Source organism: Dipodomys spectabilis, unplaced genomic scaffold (assembly GCF_019054845.1).
Source record: "Dipodomys spectabilis isolate Male_0828 unplaced genomic scaffold, ASM1905484v1 ptg000052l, whole genome shotgun sequence".
Taxonomy (NCBI): domain Eukaryota; kingdom Metazoa; phylum Chordata; class Mammalia; order Rodentia; family Heteromyidae; genus Dipodomys; species Dipodomys spectabilis.
The window spans coordinates 1,155,320-1,177,971 of record NW_024870729.1 but is presented as its reverse complement, the minus strand read 5'-3'; the positions used below and the strand labels follow the sequence as shown (position 1 = coordinate 1,177,971).

General features: G+C 38.5%; 1 protein-coding gene across 1 annotated transcript in view; it reads right to left on the bottom strand.

Annotated features, from left to right (window-relative positions):
• Window positions 1–22,652, bottom strand: part of Adam9 (ADAM metallopeptidase domain 9) — a 107,911-nt gene that overhangs the window by 4,200 nt on the left and 81,059 nt on the right. Inside the window, exons 17-20 of the mRNA XM_042679405.1 lie at window positions 6,134–6,214; window positions 5,781–5,886; window positions 4,015–4,147; window positions 2,018–2,105 (exon numbers count right to left, since the gene is read on the bottom strand). Coding sequence (XP_042535339.1) covers window positions 2,018–2,105; window positions 4,015–4,147; window positions 5,781–5,886; window positions 6,134–6,214 — 408 coding nt within the window. The remainder of the gene's footprint in view (window positions 1–2,017; window positions 2,106–4,014; window positions 4,148–5,780; window positions 5,887–6,133; window positions 6,215–22,652) is intronic.

Sequence of the window (22,652 nt, the reverse complement as noted above, 5' to 3'; positions counted from 1 at the left end):
AAATATTGCTTACTTTGCTTACTTAAGAAAATCCTTACCATTGATCATAAAATCGTGTGTGTGTGTGTGTGTGTGTGTGTTTTATTCTGTTTTGTTTTTTTTTGTTTTTTTTTTTTGCTGGTTTGTTTTGCTGTTTTGTTTCAGCAGTTCTAGGCATTGAACTCAGGGCTCTTACTTCTTATTTACAATTTCCATGGTAACTGGGATGATAGGTGCATGCCATCAAGTCCAGCTTTTCCTGTTGAGATGAACTCTCAAATTTAAGGCCTCACACTCTCACTTGGCTTTTTCACTCAGGTCTGGTGCTCTATCATCTGAGCCATACCTCTCTCTACTTCCAGATTTTTGTTGGTTAGAGATAAGAGTTTCACAAACTTTCCTGCCTGGGCTGGCTTTAAACCACCATCCTCAGATCTCAACCTAACGAGTAGCTAGGATTACAGGCCTGAGCCTCCAGCGCCTGGCTTTTTGTATATATACATATACAAATATAAAAACATGAAGAAGGGCAGCTAACCATTTCAGTTCTATGTAATTGGGAAGAATGTGAGAGTCTGATAATACCAATTATTGGCATAGACATAAATCACCAGTGATGTTCATACCATCATCTTATAGCACTAACTCTTTAAAAACAATTGGAATTTCTCGAAAAGATTTAAACATTCAGACACTTAATTCCTAGGTGCCCTGAATTTGTGCTCTCCAATAGCATCTTATGCAATGATGGAATGTCTCTGTGTTCACTGATCCCTCACAGACAGCAGCCACAAGGAATTTGCTGAGGGTGGATAGTGTGAGTCAGGTACAGAATTCTTAATGTTGAACAATTTAATATGAAATGTGTATTTTGTATTCAGCGCAGGAGGGCTTTGAGATTGGAGTCCTCTGCTGCCCCCAGCACTCCAATAAAGACTCCAAATTAGGCTTCTCTGTGCTCACAACTGGATCTACCACACAACACATAGATAATAACAACCTAACATAGTCACAGAAAACAACATGAACGAGAAGAGTATCTTTCCCAGCCTGGTTCATCATATTGCAACACTAGAATCTGGTCATACACACTGTGGGGTATTTATGGAACAGCTGCGTAGTTAAAATATTGGAGCACAGCTACATGTAAAAGGGATAGATTATCCGGGGTGCCAGTGGCTCACGCCTATAATCCTAGCTACTTAGGAGGCTGAGATTTGAGGATCGCGGTTCAAAGCCAGCCGGGGCAGGAACGTCTGGGAGACAATTTAGCTCCAATTAACTACCCCAAAAACCAAAGTGGCACTGGGGCTCAAGTGGTAGAGCACTTGCCTTGAGGTGAAGAGCTCAGGGACACCACCCAGGCCCAGAGTTCAAACCCCATGACCAACAACAACAACAACAAAAAAGGGATAGATCACAAAGTATTAAATGCAAAGCAGATATATGTGTAAAAACCCAAATAAAGCACTCTGACAAGTTTTAAAGCATACAAAATAACATTATCAATTGCTCAAGCATATTGGTATAAGCTTATCAGTACAAAGACACCCTTACCCCAATAACATGGCTCAGGAAAACCAGGCAATGAAAACAGAAAGGAGGTGGAAACAGCTAGTGATAGCACAGGAAGGACCCAGATCATTTCTCAATCGTTGTGTCAAGGGAGACATTCCGAACCTCCTGATATCTCCTCTCACATCCTCAGCCATGGACTTTGCTGTTGCTCCTTGAAACTGCCCCTCTCCCCAGAAGACTTCCAAATTCCTATGAAGGTTTTATTTATACCTACATAACCATTTTTACTCTTGTTTTAAAGATACTAGAATGGAACCTAGAGTCTCATGCAAGGTAGGCAAGTGACTAAGAGTGATATAGATGTAGATATATTAATATTTATTGTATGTATGTATATATATATATGTATATATGTATATAGAGATACACATACATACACATATATCCAGCATCTTTCTTAAGTCTTTAAACATGTAATAGTTAACATAGCGAGGAAAAAAGTTTTTAATTTTAAACTTACAGCTTGTCTGGAAGAAGCCACTGGAGAAACACTGTGAGAAGCACTTGCTGACTGTCTAGAAACACTGGCTGGATTTTTACCATCTGACCTGAAAGACACAATCACTTTAAGGTTAAGGTGAAGACTTTTCTACAGAACACATCACACACAGCTTTGGTTTCCTTGCTACAGAATAATAATGGTGGTGACGGTGATAACCAGGTGACATGGAGTCTTCTGGCATTTCACACTTTTTTCAACCTTTATGATAATAGGAAGAGTTATTAACCACATTTTGTAATAGTGTGAAATTGTAAGAAATTATAAAAAGTAGTCAATAAGGCCTATGTTCACAAACTTTTTCCTCAATTTTTCTAAAAAAGTCAAAGATGAGTAAAGGCAAATTCTTAGACTGCATAGGCAACATTTGAAGCACTCATTAAAAATTAGAAAGTCCAGACTTATCAAACAGATTGGCTGGAGAGTCAGCTACAGTGAGACATTCAGAGTGACAGCTGGTGAACAACAAGAATACATAGGAGACAACAGAAGTGTGGAATTAAAACAAATGCCACAGGCTGATTCTTTGTATGGACTGGCCAGATGGAAGAATGACAAATGAGAAAGAACAGAAAGAGAAATCTGTTTGAGAATCCGTTAAGGGCTGAAGCTAACATCAGTACACTCTGGGAAAATAATGTACTACTTGAGAAAGACGGCACTGAGGCAAGAGTGAATAATCAAGGCTAGGTAGAGGTATTTAGAAATCATTATTATAACAATAACTATTAAGTAAGGAGAATATGCAGCAATGTGCAACAAGCTTTATTTATCAGTATTTCCTCATTTTATCTTTAAAACACAGGTAATATTATTATTCCTCTTTTTAGGAAGCAAACCAAGGCTCCAAAAGTTTATTTGTGGTTTCAGTTTGTAATTTCATAACAAATGACTGATGTGCAATTTGAATTCAAATGTGATAACGAGGCCCAGGCTACATGCCCTGCACTTTATATACATAGACTAGAACTGTCACTTTTCTCTATCACAACTCATTTCTTTCTTTTTTTCTTTTTCTTTCTTTTTTTTTTTTTTTTTTGTCGGTCATGGGGCTTGAACTCTGGGCCTGGGTACTATCCCTGAACTCTTCAGCTCAAGGCTAGCACTCTACTACTTGAGTCTCAGCGCCACTTCTGGATTTGAGTAGTTTATTGGAGATGAGTCTCAAAGAAGCCTGGCGCCGGTGGCTCATGCCTGTAATCCTAGCTACTCAGGAGGCTGAGATCTGAGGATCGCAGTTCAAAGCCAGCCCGGGCAGGAAAGTCCATGAGACTCTTATCTCTAATAAACCACTCAAAAACCAGAAGTGGCGCTGTGGCTCAAGCGGTAGAGTGCTCACCTTGAGCTGAAGAGCTGAGGGACAGCACCCAGGCCCAGAGTTCAAGCCCCACTACCGACCAAAAAAAAAGAGTCTCAAAGACTTTCTTTCCCAGGCTGGATTTGAACCATGATCCTCAGATCTCCTAGCTGAGTAGCTAGGATTACAGTGAGCTACCGGATCCTGACTCACAACTCATTTCTTAAAATGTCTTTGAAACTGAAAACTGAAAATTCTTCCTTTTATAAGAACTGATAGACAAAACAAGTCATAGAATAAATATTTTCAACATCTACATAGTTTATTATTACTCCATTTGTTAATCTAATCCATTTTTGCTGTAAGAGATGACTTAGCCACCAATACTTTTGATCTTCTCTTTTTTCCTTCTTTTCAGATAGGATCTCTCTAGGCATTCTAGACTGTCTTCAAACTCACACTCCTGCCTCAACCTCCCAAGTGCTAGAATTAAAGGAATGTGCCACTGCACTTGGCTCATTACTACCTTTTAACCCTTATTTGTAGTAAGAATGGAATACCATAAAAGCCTATGTATAAAGCATTGCCAGCATTCCTGGTAAGGACTACCATCATGATGAAAATTATTTAGCATAAATTAAACATAAAAATGTTTAAGTACTCATATGTCTGCGATCTCTTTTTGCAGGGGCATTTCCGGAGTTTGTTCCTCTTGATGAAGAGAAATGCACAGATGATGAGCACAATTAGGAAGAAGAACACGAGCAGTCCATCCCTCAGGGCAGTGCTCTTTTCTAGAGAGATGAAATTGACACTAACAGTCATTCAATCAGATGTTACTTCAGCCTACCTGAAACATACTAGGTGACTGATGACACACATTGTACAACAGTTTCTCTTACATAATCTTACAGTATTTCTTCACACAAATACAAGCAAGAGCTAAGTGCTTTTATTATTGTTGACCATTCAATACATAAAATGTAGCATATAACAAACACTATTTGGTACACTGGGTTTTTTTCATTTTCTTTTTTGCGTTTTTAACTTTGTTTGCATTTATTTATTTTTGTGCCAGTACTATGGCTTGAACTGTGGGCCTTCTGCTCCTACCAGCTTGCTTGCTCCCAACTGTCACTTAACCACTTGAGTCATGCCCGCAGAATGGATCTTCCCAGAAAGATCCAGAGATAAGAGTCTTATTTTTCTACCACAGATGGCCTCAAACCATGATCCTTTGGATCTTAAGACTCCTGAGTAGTTAGGATTACAGGCGGGAACTCCTGGCACCCAACTAAGTTACAGTCCTTATTCTATAAGTTGAAACTTGTTGATGTTGAAGAAAAAAACCATTATTTGATGTTAAAGGAAAAAAAAAACATTATTTGTTCTTTATGATCATTATGCAAACTATTTTCTACTGGACTTTGGGATTTTTTTCTCAGTTTCTTGAAGTTTTTTTTTTATATTTTAGACAGACATTGACCTTAACTGTGATAAAAGATAGAAATATGCATTTCATCATTTGTCAATCAATGACGCTACTTCAGGTGACCCCAGATCATGAGGCCATGGCAATTTTTCAGACTTGTGATCACAAGTAACATAAATGGTTGAAGATGAAACTGTAGACAAGGTTTGTCTGTAACCACTTTGGAAAACAGCTTGGCAGTTTCTGAGAAGGCTAAAGAAACACCTTGTACTTGAGCATGGGCTCACTCCATCTCACGTTTACCTGAAAGTACATGTTCTCACCAGAAAGCTACTGCAAATAGGAGCTCATGGTCTATGAGGGATTAAAAATCAGTACTATAGAGGTGAGAGTAAAGAGAAGGAACAGATTCATTTAGATTTAGACAGTTAGGAAAACTTCCATGAGGAAACAAAGCACAAATTGAAGTCTGAATAGCAATTAGTCATATTCCAAGAATGTGACTATGACAGTTTTAAGGTTCAGGAGAAAACAGTAGCCTAGTAAAGGAAATCAAAGGAGCCATAGTCTATCTTCGGCACAGGAATGAGACTAGAAAGCTCAACTATCACATAGGCCATTTACATTGTGTTATGGACTTGTGGATTTAATTCTAATATTAATGATGAAGCAGTACTGAATTAAAAGTGGGGCACGGACAAAATCAAAGCTGAATTCTCAAAGGAAAATACTAATATCCTATAATGTAATGTGAAACATAGGTCATAAGAATATGGTAGTGGGAACCTAGGTAAGAAGTTACTACCTAACTCCAGGTAAGAAACTGGGGTGAGAAAGAAAAAGAAGACGGTAAAAACAAAACATTCACAAAAAAATCCAGGAGGGAGAATCAACACATTAACTATCTACCTGATGGGACAGAGAAAGGTACAAAGATGCCCCAGTCAAGGCATGGACCTCTAAGCAGTCACACCGATTTTATGGATATTACTTGCCGTTATACGTGGGTCCACTGTCCACACTTCCTCCATATCCTTTCGCCTCACAATTTGGGGGCGCCCAGTTGCTATCACAGTGACAGTTCTTATTGCTATTACACACCTTTAAAATAATCAGAAGACCATTTTGTTCATTGTGAATGCTACTCTTAATCAACTTCAGAATGAAAGCCAAGAGTAAGGACTAAATGCCTATAAACACATCTTAATCTTAATCTTTAAGATTTAAAAAAAATCATAAACAAGAAATATCCAACCTCTGAAAATCTAAAAATCATGGGAATCCTCATCTAATCCTGAGAATTATCATTGTTTAGCATCACTTTCATGAAAAAGAATATACCACCTACCCCATGTCCGTGGCACTTTTCCTGAACATCACAGTCATAATTCAGTACAGATACATTTACACACTGGAAGTTTCTACAGATCTGTAAAAGAAAATATAAAAAAGTGAAGCAAACAAAAAGAACTGATCACATTAATAATAAAGAAGTATTCAAATGAATAAAAAAAGGAACTATGTATGGATTATGTCCTAGGATAACGTTTTTCAAACATTCAAGGAATGGTTAATTCCAACATTATGTTTTTTAAAAAGGTAGAAAAATAATGAACTGACATAGAACTAATGATGGGAGAAGACAAGGCAAAAACAAAATTCTAGTCTATCATTCCATATGAATACAGACAGAAGAAATACTCACAGGGAACCTAAAATAACCACATGGTTAATCCCAAGACTATGGGGAATCTCAGTAGTACCTACTACAATACCACTCAAACTGCTGTGTGTGTGTGTGTGTGTGTGTGTGTGTGTGTGTGTGTGTGCGTGTGCGTGTGTGCGCGTGCGCGCGCCAGTCTGCCAGTCCTGGGTCTTGTACTCAGGGCTTAAGCACTGTCTCAAGTGTTTGCTCAAGGCTAACACTCTATCACTTGAACTACAGCTCCACTGACAGCTTTTTGGTGGTTAGTTGGAGATAAGAGTCTCACAAACTTTCTTTCCCAGGCAGGCTTTGAACTGGAATCCTCAGATCTCAGGCTCTTGAGTAGCTGGATTACAGGCATGAGCCACCAGCACCCAGGTTTATAAGCTGTTAGTATTAATAAAAAAGCAGCAAAAGGAAAGCTGATAAAACTTGGAACACTTTAGTTGTTTTATTCTTTCAAAAATAAAAATAAAAGAATTATTTTGTTGGCCAAACAAGCTTACCTCCCAGTATTTGTGATTAATGATGAATAGAGGTATCTCTATGAAAAGCACTATGGGAAACAAATTTTAGCTTATGCAATGAAATATGTTCCTAAATATGAAAATTGAGATTTAAAAGTATATCAGAAAAATAAGCTAATACATAAAGGAATCAGCCAAAAACTTCCTAAAAACATTTCTGCTTTCTGGAAAAATATTATCTTTGTGAAAATTGTCCTTTTGTGGTAAGATAGAAGGGAAAAAAATAAAGACCAAACCTTTTATTTGGCTGTCATTGTTATTGTTGAGTAACCAACTCTACAAAGCCAGAATGTTTAAACATGTTAATGAAATAAAAGACAATTTGAGAACATATAAGAGAAATATAAAGTTACTATATTCTCATACACAGATGAACAAACTGTACCTAGAGGATCTCTAAATATTATTTCCCAACAATTGTCAGTTAATTTTTAAATAAGAAATTTATGCATATGAATAAAAACCAAGATGTACATTAGATTCTACAGTAAAAAGTCATCCCTCCACTGAACATTGTTGAAAATGAACTATCAAACTTATGAGAAGGGATGGGAGGGAAAAACTGGAAAAGAGTGAGGGAAGGGGTGATAAGTGTCCAAAAAGAAATGTACTCTTTCCCTGACTTACATAACTTACAAAACCTTTGTACATCACCTTGTTAATAACAATAAAAAAAACTTAAGTCATCCCTCATTCAATCTCTAGCCCCAGTGCTCTTGGCTAAAGATATGAGAATGCTTTTTTCATATATCTGAAGTGTTTAGAGGAGACATTTACCAACAGTTTTCTATTCAATTAAAAGGAGAGATTCCTTTCAGTAACTGACTTACAGTACATTTCTGAAACATCAAGTCATAGAAATAAGATAAAAATGTGTTAATAGCTGGCAGATTTGCTTGAAAGAGCAGAAACACTCCGTGTTGTCCATAGAAGGGAATTCAAACTGACAGTTTTACCTGGTGGAGCACAGAGAGCCACAGAAGAGGAATACATAGATAACAAACCACCCACAATAGAAGAGTAAGACTATTTCTAAATGTGTTTGTGGTCAAACATGAATGATAAGCTTAAGATGAGATTCATAAGAGATACTTATTTTCTGTTTGAGAAAATAGTTCCTTTCAAAATTGAAATGTACATATCACCAAATAAACATACATTAATTACAAAATTCTTAATCTAAAAAATCTACCCCAAACACTCAATCCTATGGAAATATGCGTAGAAGCTGTGAGAGGAAATACAGAGAAGTTCTCCGCACTCACTGAATAAATGAGAGACAATAACGATTTCCACAATATAGTGAAATATTTGCCATATCTACACTGGGATGACACCAATTTTCATAAAACCACTGGACCTCTGCCCTGTGCAGCTAAGTAAGCACTTTCAAAACATTATTAAAGTAAATGAGGGCTGTGGGAGGATGTATACTCATAAGTGCCCAGAGAGAAGACTGCACAGAGAGATGGCACAATGCTAACACAGTAAACCTGGGAGGGAAGTTGGAAAAGAAGGGGAAAAGGAACTCAGCAGAAGACCTTTTTGGAAAAAAAAATGTATTTCTTAATTTTATGAAAATGTGGTATTCTTATATAAAAAGTTTTGTAATGAAAGAAACTTAAGACTAGAACACAAAATACAACCTAACTATTCTCAAGGTACATACACACAAAAAAAGCACTGACCAAAAAAAAAAACTTATAAGACAACTTAAAGTATGGTAATACAACAGGAACAGACACCCAAATATGCTCACAACTATAGTTTTATTGTGATTACTAACCAAAATACCTTCAATTACACAAGTCTGGGTTTTGGGGGGTTTTTAGACTGATGAAACCATTTATTGGATTTTTATCTTTTCCTATTCTTTTTATAAAGTTAATTTACTTTATTGTTACTATAAAGGTTGTACACTGAGGGATAACGATTGCATGAGTCAGGTTATTAGTACATTTCTTTTTGTACTGCCTTCTGTTCCTTCTCTCCCAGTCCATCCTCCCATCTCTGCCCATGAGATGTGTAGCTCACTTTCATCCGTGTCCTGTGGGCACCACTGCTGCAGGTTTTCACCCTTCTTCCTTAGAGTTCTGTACCTCTCCCCTAAAGATATACACTTGAACACGCCATACATAAAGGAAAGAAGACAGAATCATGAAAACATAGACCTCTTCTTTCCATATCTTGGAGATACACACACACACACACACACACACATACATATATTATATACATATATATATATATATATATACACATATATAAAGAGGCATGTAGGCATTGTGCCCTTGCAGTCATGTAAGTTTTAAAAAGTGAATAATTGTGAATAGACACTGAGTTCAAGGGCACCAAATTTCCAGTAACAGTAACAAGGTCAAAGTAAAATGTACGAGCTGGATATATGGCTCAAGTAGAAGCAGAGCCGTAGTACTAGGCCCTGAGCTCAAACCCTGGTACTACTAGCACCAAATCGAAAACAAATCAAGGCAAAACATTACCACAAAGAAAATGAAAACGTAAATTTAAGTAAATTCAAAATAGAGCAAAGAGCTTAAGCTAATAACGTAGATAATCCACAATTAAACTATTAAAGAAGCATTCACAAATATATCATCCACATATCTAGAGCAAAAACTTTTGTAACAAGAGAAAATGAAAATAGGAAGCTCTTAGGAGACTTTAATATTTCTTTCTCCAAATCTTAAACATATTAAGAAAAATAAGAATTAATCGATATAATGGATATGCAATTATTAAATACTGCATGTTATAAGCAAGAAGATATATACATATATACACACACATTCCTTTCAAATGTACCTAGTGCCTTCATAAAAAAATTGAACATACATACATTAGAACCTTGGTACCCAAGGGTACTTGGTTCAAAGAAGACTACTGCTGAGGAAAATCCACAAATGCTCAGGATGCATAGTTAGTGCAGAAATGAACTGAGTACAGTCCAACTTCAACTAAAGGCATGCCACTTTTCAACAAACCTAAAATGCTCTCTTCATCACTCTTACAAACTAAAGGGCAGGGAAATACTCAGCAGATCACAGAATGGAAACACAAGTGGTGATACCTAAAACTGAATGTGAGCTTCTCTCTGTCAAAGTGTGCTGCCTCATGACGTCATGGGAATTTGTTAGTTTTGAAATTCCCTTTGACTTTTGTTATTTATTTTTTCACTAAGCTTGGGCAAAGCCATGTGTAACAGATCAGAGACGAATCTGACTTACCATATAGTCAACATCCATCATGGCTGTTTTATTCTAAATACAAAGGGACTATCTGATAACTTAATTGTCATAAAAACAAGTTCAATTTCCAACTCACAGAGCTCATTTTCATAAAACATGTGCCTTCTTATAAACTAACATGCTGAGCAAAGAAACACATTTTGTTGGTTATGATTTTTAATACTATTTGCAATAAATTTGATAGAACACGTCAAATAGCCCATCTAAAGAATGGGGTACCATGGGGCTGGGAAGGTGGCTCAGTGGTAGAGCGCTTGCCTTGCAAGCCTGAGGCCCTGGGTTCGATTCCTCAGTACCACATAAGCAAAAAGAAAAAAGCTGGAAGTGGCGCTGTGGCTCAAGTGGTAGAGCGCTAGCCTTGAGCTGAAGAGCTGAAGGACAGCGCCTAGGCCCAGAGTTCAGGCCCACGATCGGACCCCAAAAAAAAAAAAAAAGAATGGGGTACCAGTTGCCTTTCACTAATTCATTAATTTTTTATTCCAAAATAATAACCACACATGATTAAAAATCGAATAATGAGCCAGGCATGATGGTACATACCTGTAAACACCATACGATTCAAAAGGTTGAGGCAGGAAGACTCCAAGTTCAAGGCCAGAATCCACATAGATATGGAGAACCAGACCAAGACCATGGGTATTGCTTCAATGAGAAGTTCTTCCACAGAAAATAAGGGAAGTGGAGAGTTAAGTATCCTCTCCCAACATTTAAGACAGAAACCCTGTTGATTTAAACTAAGAACTCTATTTCCCTTCTCATCTATGTTTTGTTTCTACTTGCAGTAAAACTTGCCTCACTTGCAAAATTGGCTTTATTGAAGCTTCAATCTCAAACAAGAAGCCATGTCATTTCCTCTTTCTCAAGAATCCTCCCTACAGGTCCTCTTGGTCCAGTTAGAAACTGATCCCTATCTACAACTGTTATCTTAGAATTCCTGCTTGATATTCACCTGTTTCTTTTATTAAAAATTTTCTTTCTGCTTCAATTCCATATTTTCTAAGATATTACAATTACCTAAGAAAGTATGAATAATCAAGAAATGTACTGAGTATCTAAATATCTGAGATGTTTATACAGGGTCCACTCACTTGATGAATAATTGAGCTATGGATGGAATGATTTGGGGGAGATACCAATAATAACCAATCAAAATATAAACAAAGTAGTTTTCTGATTAATAAAAAATACATTCGAAAATATAGCAAAACAAATGAGAAAATATAAGAGAAAAAGGGCTTATTTATGACAAAAATAAAAATACAAACTATCTAGAAATAAAGCTAATTAATAAATAGGGCATAAGATGGCAAAACCACACAGCTCTCTCCAAATAGAGTTCGAGTTCCAGCGCTGTTTTCCCAAGAGACTGACAACAGCAAAAAGCTGAACGTCCAGAGAAAAACAGGAGGTGAAAAAAAAAAAAAAGAAAAGTTAGATTTTCAGAACGGAAAGGCACGAAGAGCCTTCGTCCACCCTTTGCTGGACGCTCAGCTCCATGCCAAACTGAGGCCCAGCTTCTGGCCCAGCCCAGGGCTGCCGGAGAACCCAGAGCCAAAGTGCGTTGTCTGCAGAACACCAGCACAGAAGACCTCCAAGGTGCCAGTTTCAGACCAACTGATTGCAAACAGAGAAACTTCAGAGCTCAGAATCTGCACAAAGACCCTTCCCCCACCCCTCACCAGTCCATCTGGCCAAAACAACTCTCCCTCAAGGCTGAGGGGGAAACCCCAGAAATACAGGGGTCATTCCACAGAACGCCAATACAGAAGACTTCCAAGGTGCCGATGCTGACCCAGAAAGCACAATCACAGACAGAAACCTCAGAACTCGGAACCTGCACGAAGACCCCTCCTCACCCCTCGGCCAGCAGCCAAAGCAAAAAGCACCCGCAATGGAAGAAAATACAAAAGAAAAAAAAAATCACATTGTACATTATAAATATGTTAAAAAAAAACATTAGCAAGGAAAAAAAAAACACTTGTGTCCCTATCTTGGGATTCATTTAGCTTAACATCATCTTATATTGTCATACTAGCTTTTGACCTTTTGTTTCTTTTGTATGTTCTTCCCCATGGTATAACCCCTGTTTTCACTGTATTTGATTCCAGTACCCTGCATCTTGTATATACATTTTTCTAATTTGGGGAGGGGAAGGGAAATAACAAAATGCTGAAACAAGGATACAGGTTGACCCATTGTAACAATGAGATGTACAAGACACTATGATGAAAACGAACTTTACAACTGGGGGAGAGGGAGGAGTTGGGGAGGTGGGGAGGGAAGGGATGATAGGGGGAAAACAAAGGAGGAGGTAACAATGCTCCATAGGAAATGTACTGATTACCTTACTCATGTAACTGTAAACCCTCTGTACAGAATTTTTACAATAAAAAACATGCATTTAAAAAAAAAACCACAGTGCTGACCTGGACAGCATCAACAGAGGCAGAGACAGTGGGAAACACAGACCTGGAGCCGCTGCCACCACCACCCAGTCCAACCCACAATCATCTCAACCTAACATTGAAACCCAGTGGCAACCAGCAACCTGCAGCACAAAGAAACAGTGCTCTGCCACAGCACTGCTGGAGAGTTCCCAATCAGCTCCAGGTTAAATGAGTACCCCCACAGGGGACAGCCTCCTCTCCCAACAAAGGAGACCAATGCTGGCAGTAACCCCCAGAGCTTGACCCGGACCCCTTCCCCTACCACCTGAACTACAGATCCCACTAACACTGGGAACTGTACAAGCACCCCACCCGCCCATGGAGCACAACTGGCCCACCAGTCTGGACCAAAAGCGCCCCCAGGAGGGAGCTTAAATGCCCAAGCCAGGAATAGTGCCCACAGTCCACAGCAGCCAGCAGCAGAAATCCAAACTGCATATCCCAGGCTGCAGTCTGGGGACTAGGAGCCAGGGCCAGGTCAGGGATCCAGTACCTGAGCTGCACAACCCACCCGCTCTGATTGAAGTCAGAAGCTGAGTGCACGCCTCAGCAGACGGGAAAGCAGGGAACCACAACCCCTGGGAACCACGCCCATGATAACAAAAGACCTGTGTATCCAAGGTGGAGAACCAGAAGCTCAAATCCACCAGAGCCTGACCTATGTATCCCCGGCTGAGGATTGGACAGCTCAGACAATCAGCACCTGATTATAGTCAGGAACTCATAGCAGACTCCAGAAACTGGGAGAATACACCCAGTCCACCCAGTCTTGCCAAGAGCAGCCCTAGGAGGTAGCACAAGCAGTCTAGGCTACTTAGTCCTTGGCTAAAGGTGGGAACTGCCTGTGACCTCCAGCAGACAGCTGAGAATCCTACATGGGTCAGACTAGCAGCTGGAGGTTGGCCTCTCCCCCAACAGAACCGAGACTAGGTACAGATTCTCTCAGCCAACACAGGGCCAAGAGCGAGCTTCATCAATTGATCCAGAACCAACCCAGAACAAAGCAAAGACAGCCACCTATTGACCAAAACAGTCTGAGTTTGGGATTAGTCTCCAATAATCCCTAAATCCCCTGCGAAAATCAGAGAGAAAAAGTACAAGATTTATCAATAGTCAGGATAGCAAGCTACCTACAAAAGCCAGAGTGGAAGCAAAACAGGAATGGAAGACAAAGGCTACATCCAAGAGATGTTGGAGACAATGGCTCAAGAATTAAAGCAAGATGAGCTGGGAAGATGGCTCAGTGGTAGAGTGCTTGTCTTGCATGCTTAAGGCCCTGGGTTGGATTCCTCAGCACCACATAAGCAAAAAGAAAAAAAGCCGGAAGTGGCGCTGTGACTCAAGTGGTAGAGTGCTAGCCTTGAGCTGAAGAGCTGAGGGACAGTGCCCAGGCCCAGAGTTCAGGCCCCACACAACCGGACCAAAAAAAAAAAAAAAAAGAATTAAAGCAAGAAATAGATCAGAAATTTAAAGAACACAGAAACGAAATATCAAAAGAGATGCAGGATTTCAAAGAGGAGATGTATGCAAAAATAGATGCAGAACACACCTCACTAAGAGATGAGACTAATACTCTTAAGAACCAACATAGAAGCCAGGCGCCAGTTGGCTCACACCTGTAATCCTAGTTACTCAGGAGGCTGAGATCTGAGGATCATGGTTCAAAACCAGTCCGTGCAGGAAAGTCCATGAGACTCTTATTTCTAATAAACCACTAGAAAACCAGAAGTGGCACTGTGGCACAAGAGGTAGAGCGCTTGCCTTGAGCTTAAGAGCACCCAGTGCCCAGTGCCCAGAGTTCAAGCCCCACAACCAACCAAAAAAATAAAATAAAATAAAAAAGAACCAACATAGAAATCAGAAATGGCTCAATTTCCTCCATGCAAACCACAATGGAAGCCATAGTTAACAGAGTAAATGAAATGGAAATTAGAATATCAGATATGAAAGACAAAGTACAGCAAAAAAAGTCACAGATATGGACAAATCACTTAAATTATGCCAAACAGAAGTCCAAGAACAAGCAGACAGTGCCAAGAAACTTAACTTTCCTATAATTGGAGTGGACAAAGTTGATGAATATCAGAAAAAAGGAATGCAACACCTATTCAGTCAGATTATCACCAAAAATTTCCCCAATCTTAAAAGAGAACATCTTACCTACATAACAGAAGCATACAGAACACCTAGCAAACGGGATCTAAGAAGTAACACTTCTAGGCACATTATAGTAAAAATGATAGATGTGAATAAAGAAACAATCTTACATGCAGCATAAACAAAGAAGGAGCTACACTATAATGGGGAAAAAAATCAGAATCACTGCAGATCTCTCTACTCAGTTACTGTATGCAAGAAAAGCCTGGGAAAGTACCATCCGAGCCCTGAGAACCAATAAATGCCAACCCACACTGATATATCCAGTGAAGCTAGCATTTACATTTGATGGAAAAACTAAAATTTTTAATAGTAAAAGAAAACTAAATGAATTCATTAAAGCCAGAACATCAAAGAATATTAAGAGGGGGAAATACAACATAAAGAAAATAATCAAGATCAGGGATCTACATCAGACAGATACCACTAGAAGTCCAACATAATAAGCACAGGAGGAAAGGTAAGAAGAAAAGCTTAGGAAAGCAAGAAAATGACAGGAAACACAATGAATCTCTCTATAATAATCATGAGTATTAAGGGACTCAATTCACCAATCAAAAGAAAAATAACTGCAGATTGGATCAGAAAACAAAACCCATCCATCTTCAAGAGACCCATCTCACAGCCAAACATAAAAATAAACTCTGAGTGAAGGGATGGAAGATCTACCATGCAAATGATCCCAGCAAGAAGGCAGGAGTTGCCATTCTGATATCTGACAAAATACACTTTTCATTAAAATCAATACAAAAAGACAAAGAAGGACACAACATATTAATACAGGGAACAATTCAAGAAGAGGATATTACCATTATCAACTTACAGTCCCCAAACATTGGTGCACCCAAATATGTTAAGCAAATACTCTCAGACTTACAGAATAAAATTGATCCAAATACAATAATAATAGGAGACTTTAATACCCCACTCACACCAACCAGGATTGGCAAAGAAGCCATCGAATTAAATGACGCCATATCTCCAGTGGAATTAATTGAAATCTACCGAGTTTTTCCACCCTACAACAACCTCTACATGTTCTTCTCAGCAGCCCATGGAACTTTCTCCAAAATAGACCATATCATAGTTCATACAAGGAATTTAAGCAAATACAAAGAGATTGTATTCTATCTGACCACAGTGGAATCAAGCAAGTTCTCAATAACAAAGCATACCGTAGAAATTACTCAAATACATGGAAATTGAATAGCACACTTCTGAGCAACACCTATGGATAACAGAAGAAATTAAAAAGTTCCTACAATTCAATGAAAATTAATATGCATCACAAAAAAGCCTGTGGGATACACCAAAAACAGTGCTCAGGGGCAAATTTATCACTCTCAAGGCACACGTGAAGAAAATAGAAACAGACCAAGTAAATAATCTCATGTTGCAACTACAACTGCTAGAAAAGCATGAAAAAAATTGAACCTAAAGTTACTAGATGGAGGGAGATAACCAAAATAAGAGCTGAAATTAATAAGACAGAGAATAAGAAAACTATAAACAAAATTTAGTAAAAACAAAAAGCTAGGTGTTTTTTTTTAAATCAGTAATATTGAAGGACTTTTGGCAAGATTAACAAAAAAAAGAAGAGAAGAAGCCCAAATCAATAAGATCAGGGATGCCACAGGAAAAATTACAACAAATACTCAAGACATCCAAACAATTATAATTAGTTCCAGAATCTATACTAAGGAAAGAAATGGATGAATTTTTAGAGAAATACAAATTGCCTAAACTCAACCAAGAAGAAATAAATCAATTAAATAAACCAATATCTTACAATGAGATAGAGGAAGCAATCAGAAGTCTTCCAACAAGGAAAAGCCCAAGACCACATGGATTCACTAGAGAATTCTATAAGACCTTTAAAGAGGAACTAATACCCATACTTCTCAAACTCTTCTGAGAGATAGAAACAGAGGGAGCTATCCCAAACTCATGCTATGAAACCAATATCACATTCATTCCAAACCAGCAAAGAGCCAACAAAAAAAGGGAATTACAGATCAATCTCGTTGATGAACACAGATGCAAAGCTCCTCAATAAAATTCTAGCCAACAGAATGCAGAAATCATATGTTACAATCAAATAGGCTTCATTCCAGAGATGTAGGGATGGTTTAACATATGTAAAGACCACATGGTTGTCTCCATTGACACAAAAAAGGCTTTTGGAGAAAATAGGAATAGAAGGAACATTCCTTAAAACAATAAAAGCCATATAAGACAGATCAACAGCCAATACTATACTTAATGGGGAAAAACTACAATCAATTCTCCTAAAATCAGGAACAAGGCAAGGATGCCTACTCTCACCCCTCCTCTTAAATATAGTTCTGGAATCCTTAGCCAGAACAATAAGGCAAGAAAAAGGCATTAAAGGGATCCACATAGGGAAGGAATAACTTAAACTATCCCTTTTTTGCAGTTAACATGATACTATACCTCCATGACCCCCAAAACTCCACCCCCAAACTCTTAGAACTTATAAACCACTTTGGCAAAGTAGCAGAATACAAAATTAATCCACAAAGATTAGTTGCTTTTCTATAACACCAATAATGTACAAGCAGAAAGGGAAATCAAGGAAACAACCCCATTCACAATAACCTCAAAAAAATAATAAAATATTTAGGAATTAACACAACCAAAGATGTAAAGGAACTATTTAATCAAAACTATAAAAACTTAAAAGAAAGAAATCATAGAGGACACCAGGAAATGGAAAGACCTTCCATGTTCTTGGATAGGCAGACTTAATATAGTGAAAATGGCAATACTGCCAAAAATGATATACAAATTCAATGCAATTCCCATTAAAATCCCAATGACATTCATTACTGAAATACATAAAACACTCCAAAAATTCATATGGAACAACAAAAGAGCTAGAACAGCTAAAACAACTGTAGGCAAAAAAAAAAAAAAAATAGTGGGAGGGATCTCAATGCCAGACTTCAAACTCTACTATAGAGCCATAATAACAAAGACAGCTTGGTACTGGCACAAAAGCAGTCCTGAAAAGCAATGGAATAGATTAGAAGATCCAGAAATAAAACAACACGCTTACAGTCAGCTGATTTTTGACAAAGGAGCCAAAGACATACAGACATACAGTGGAAGAAGCACAGCCTCTTCAACTACTGGTGCTGGAAAACTGGGTGGCCATATGCAGAAAACTAAAAGTGGATCCAGCCTGTCACCGTACACCAACATCAACTCAAAATGGATTAAAGACCCTAACATCAAACCTGAATCTCTGCAGGACAGAGAAGGAGAGACACTTGAACTTATAGGCACAGGCAGGAACTTCCTGAACAGAACCCCAGGGTCACAAAAATTGGAGAGAGATTCGACATGGGACTACCTTAAAATAAAAAGTTTCTGCACAGCTAAAGCTATAGCAACCAAGCTAGAAAGACAACCAACTAATTGGGGAAAAAATATTTACCATCAATATATATCAGACAAAGGCCTAATATCCAGTATATACAGGGAACTCAAGAAACTAATCCCTCCCAAACCTAACAAACAAGTTACTAAATAGACAAGGGAACTAAAGAGAGACTTCTCAGAAGAAGAGATAAAAATGGCAAAGAAACAAATGAGGAAATGTTCACCATCCCTGGTTGTAAAGGACACACAAGTAAAAACAACCAGGAGATACTACCTAACCCAAGTCAGAATGTTCCGCATCCTAATTCAGCCAATGACAAATGTTGGAGGGGATGCGGAAAAAGAGGAACCCTACTGCACTGATGGCGGAAATGTACACTAATACAACCACTTTGGAAAGCAGTACCTCAGAAAGCTAAATATAGACCTTCCCTATGACCCAGCAATACCACTCCTAGGCATCTATCCTGAACAACAGGAACCAAGATACAAGGACACATGTACCTCCATGTTCACTGCAGCACTGTTCACAATTGTCAAGATATGGAAACAACCAGATGCCCCACTACAGATGAATGGATCCAAAAATTGTGGTACCTATATACAGTGGAATATTATGCAACCATTAGAAAGGACAAAATAATGGCATTCTCAGGGAAATGGACAGAACTAGAACAAATCATTTTGCGTGAAAGCCAAGAGAAAAGAGACAAACGGCACATGGTCTTCCTGATATGTGAATGTTAAATCCAAAACATAAGGAGATACGACAAAGTAAACAAGACTTGAGAAACAAAGGGCCTCCATTCATCTAGTTTCATCATTACTAAATGGAGCCCATGCTGCTGACTACATATATAGCATAGATGTGCACATCTGAGGGAAACTAGGAGGAGGACACAGAAACAGAGGGAATCAGGATAACATAACAATGTCCAGCTGCACTGGACATTGAAGAAAATGAACTAAGCAACTCAATGGCAGTGATGAGAACGAGGGAATGGGAGGAAGAGGGGGACAGCTGACACTAAGCAAAAGGAAAGAAAGGTACATATCACCTGATGTGGAAGAAATAACTGTACTGCCAAAGCTCACAGAATTCACAAACTTTATAGACCATGATAAAGACAATTTGCCCCATGAAGGTTAGAATGTGTTTGTGACTTTAACTAAGTATCACTATCTCACAAGTATTAAAATTTAACTATAAAGCAAAACCCCTAGAAAATACAAAAAATGGGTCTTACACAATCAAAAAACAAAAATTTGAAATGTAAGGTCCGCCCTGGGAAGGTGGAGCAGACTCCTCCCTCCTCTTGGTTAAATCTCTGCCCAGTACCTGTGTCACCTAGGTAACTGGCACACTTGGAGGCAATGACCTCCCCCCGTCCCTGAGGTCACCTCTAGCCAGGCTGTGGTTCAACCTTTTTTGTTATCCCTGCTGCATGGGCTTCCAACTTGACCAAAGGCGGCCTGCAGCTGGAAAATAAACCTTTCCCTGCTTGAATACCATGTCCTGCTCTCTCTTTTCCTTGGCTGCCAAGTTAGTTTACCTAACATGAAAGACATAAAGGAAAAGAGTGACAAACTTGAGTGCATAAAAGATGTAGACGTCTTGGACCCCATCTGAGGCCTTGCATGCCGTAAGGGTGCATACACCAGCATGCGTTCCCTCTGCGGGTAGAAGCGGAGCGCCTCTTCTTCCAAGTCAGGGCTAAGGACCGATGCCCAGCCGCCAGATTCAGATGAAGGCTCTGCCACATTTTCTTACCATTGTGACTTGTCCAGAAATTCTTATTCTGTGATCAGAAGTCAAGGAAGGACCCTAAGCATAGAATTCCTGTATTTAAAGGGGAGCTCCACTAAACCTTACTCTGTCCGGTGACATTTTGAAATGCATGAGGTTGTTTACAGTGTAATCAAGTTATCTGGCTTCGCAAAAAGACATTGGGGATTTGGTATTTATTTTCCTTGGTTAAAATTTGACAACTATTAGAAATTTAAATGTAAAGGTTTGCTTACCACTGCTGAAGACTTTACCTGCTCTGTCTGTCTCAAAACTGTTTGAGCATTTCAGTTAAGAACCAAGAGAAAATAAAAAGCTTAGAGCCAATTAAAAAACCTATCTTTGGCTGTATATGACAAACCTACAGCCAGCATTATACTTAATGGTGAAAAACTAAAGCCACTTCCTCTTAACTCAGGAACAAGACAAGGATGTCCACTCTCTCCACTTCTCTTCAATCTAGTATTAGAATGTCTAGCTTAACAGCAATAAGACAAGATGCAGACATAAAGGGGATCCAAATAGGGAAAGAAGAAATAAAACTCTCCCTCTTTGCAGATGACATGATCTTGTATTTAAAGAATCCCATAGACTCCACTCCCAAATTCCTCAAGCTGATTCAAAACTTTGGCAAAATAGCAGGCTATAAAATTAACCCCCCAAAATCAATGGCTTTTCTGTATGCCAACAATGAGAAAAGTGTGGCTGAAATTAGGAAAGCCACTCCATTTGTAATAGCCCCACAAAAAATAAAATTCCTAGGAATTAACCAAAGAAGTGAAGGACCTCTATGATGAAAACTTTAAAATCTTGAAAAAGGAAATCAACACAGAACTTAAAAAATGGCAAAACCTCCCATGCTCCTGGATTGGAAAGATTACCATCGTGAAAATGGCAATACTTCCCAAGGCTATCTACAAATTCAACGCAATACCTATCAAAATTCCAAGCTCATTCTTCAAGGAAATAGAAGAGGCAATCCAAAAATTCATATGGAACAACAAAAGACCCCGAATAGCAAAAACGCTCCTCAACGGAAAGAACACTGCTGGAGGAATATCAATACCAAATTTCAAACTCTACTATAAAGCCATAGTAATCAAAACAGCTTGGTATTGGCATAAGAACAGACCTCAGGACCAATGGAATAGAATTGAAAACCCAGAAATGAACCTACAGACCTATGGTCATCTAATCTTCAATAAGGGAGCTAAAACAATAGAATGGAAGAAAGAGCCTCTTCAGTAAATGGTGCTGGCAAAATTGGTTAACTACATGTAGAAAACTAAAGCTAGATCCTTATATATCACCCTGCACCAGAATCAACTCCAAATGGATCAAAGACCTCGAAGTCAAAGCAGACACTCTGAAAACATTACAGGATGGAATAGGAGAAACCCTAGGTCTCCTTGGCTCAGGACGAAATTTTCTGAATAGAGACCCGGAAACACAACAAATCAAAGAAAGGTTGGACAAATGGGAATGCATAAAGTTGCAGAGCTTCTGCATGGCAAACGACATAGCTAGCAAGAGCAATAGAAAGCCCACAGATTGGGAGAAGATCTTTACTAGCCATACAACAGACAAGGGTCTCATATCTAAAATATACTTGGAACTCAAAAAATTAAATCCCCCAACAACAAATCTTCAAAGAAACAACTGCCCAATAAATAAGTGGGCTAAAGACTTAAAGAGAAACTTCTCTGAAGAAGAAAGAAGGATGGCCAATAGACACATGAAGAAATGCTCAACATCCCTAGCCATAAAAGAAATGCAAATCAAAACAACATTGAGATACCATCTCACTCCAGTTAGAATGGCAAAAATCAAGAACTCTAACAACAACAGATGCTGGAGGGGATGTGGACAGAAGGGAACCTTACTTCATTGTTGGTGGGAATGTAAACTTGTTCAACCACTTTGAAAAGAAGTATGGAGGTTCCTCAAAAGACTTTAAATAGAGCTTCCCTATGACCCAGCAATCCCATTTTTGGGCATTTACCCAAATGTTTACAAACAAGACCACACTAAAGTTACCAGCACAACTATGTTTATTGCAGCATTATTTACCATAGCTAAGATATGGAACCAACCCAGATGCCCTTCAGTAGATGAATGGATCAAGAAAATGTGGTATATATACACAATGGAATTCTATGCCTCCATCAGAAAGAATGACATTGCCCCATCTGTTAGGAAATGGAAAAACTTGGAAAAAATTATATTAAGTGAAGTAAGCCAGGCACAAAGAAACACAGGTCCCATGGTTTCCCTTATTTGCAATATCTAGTATATGTATGAGTCAAGCGGAAAAAGTCAGATAATGTGATGTAAGGAAAATGAATCCTTAGATAGGTATTTTAATTTTTTTTTCTTTCATGCATGTGTTTCTAACGCATTTATAACTTTATTTCTTTGTTGCTTTGTATGTCCCTCCCCCACAGTATAACCCCCGCTTTCAATATATTTGATGTCAGTATAACTTATGGAGGAGATGGGGAAAAACAAGTCATTTAAGGACTCAGGTGGACCTGTTGCAACAATGAGAAGTACAAATTGTCATGTCAAAAAGGA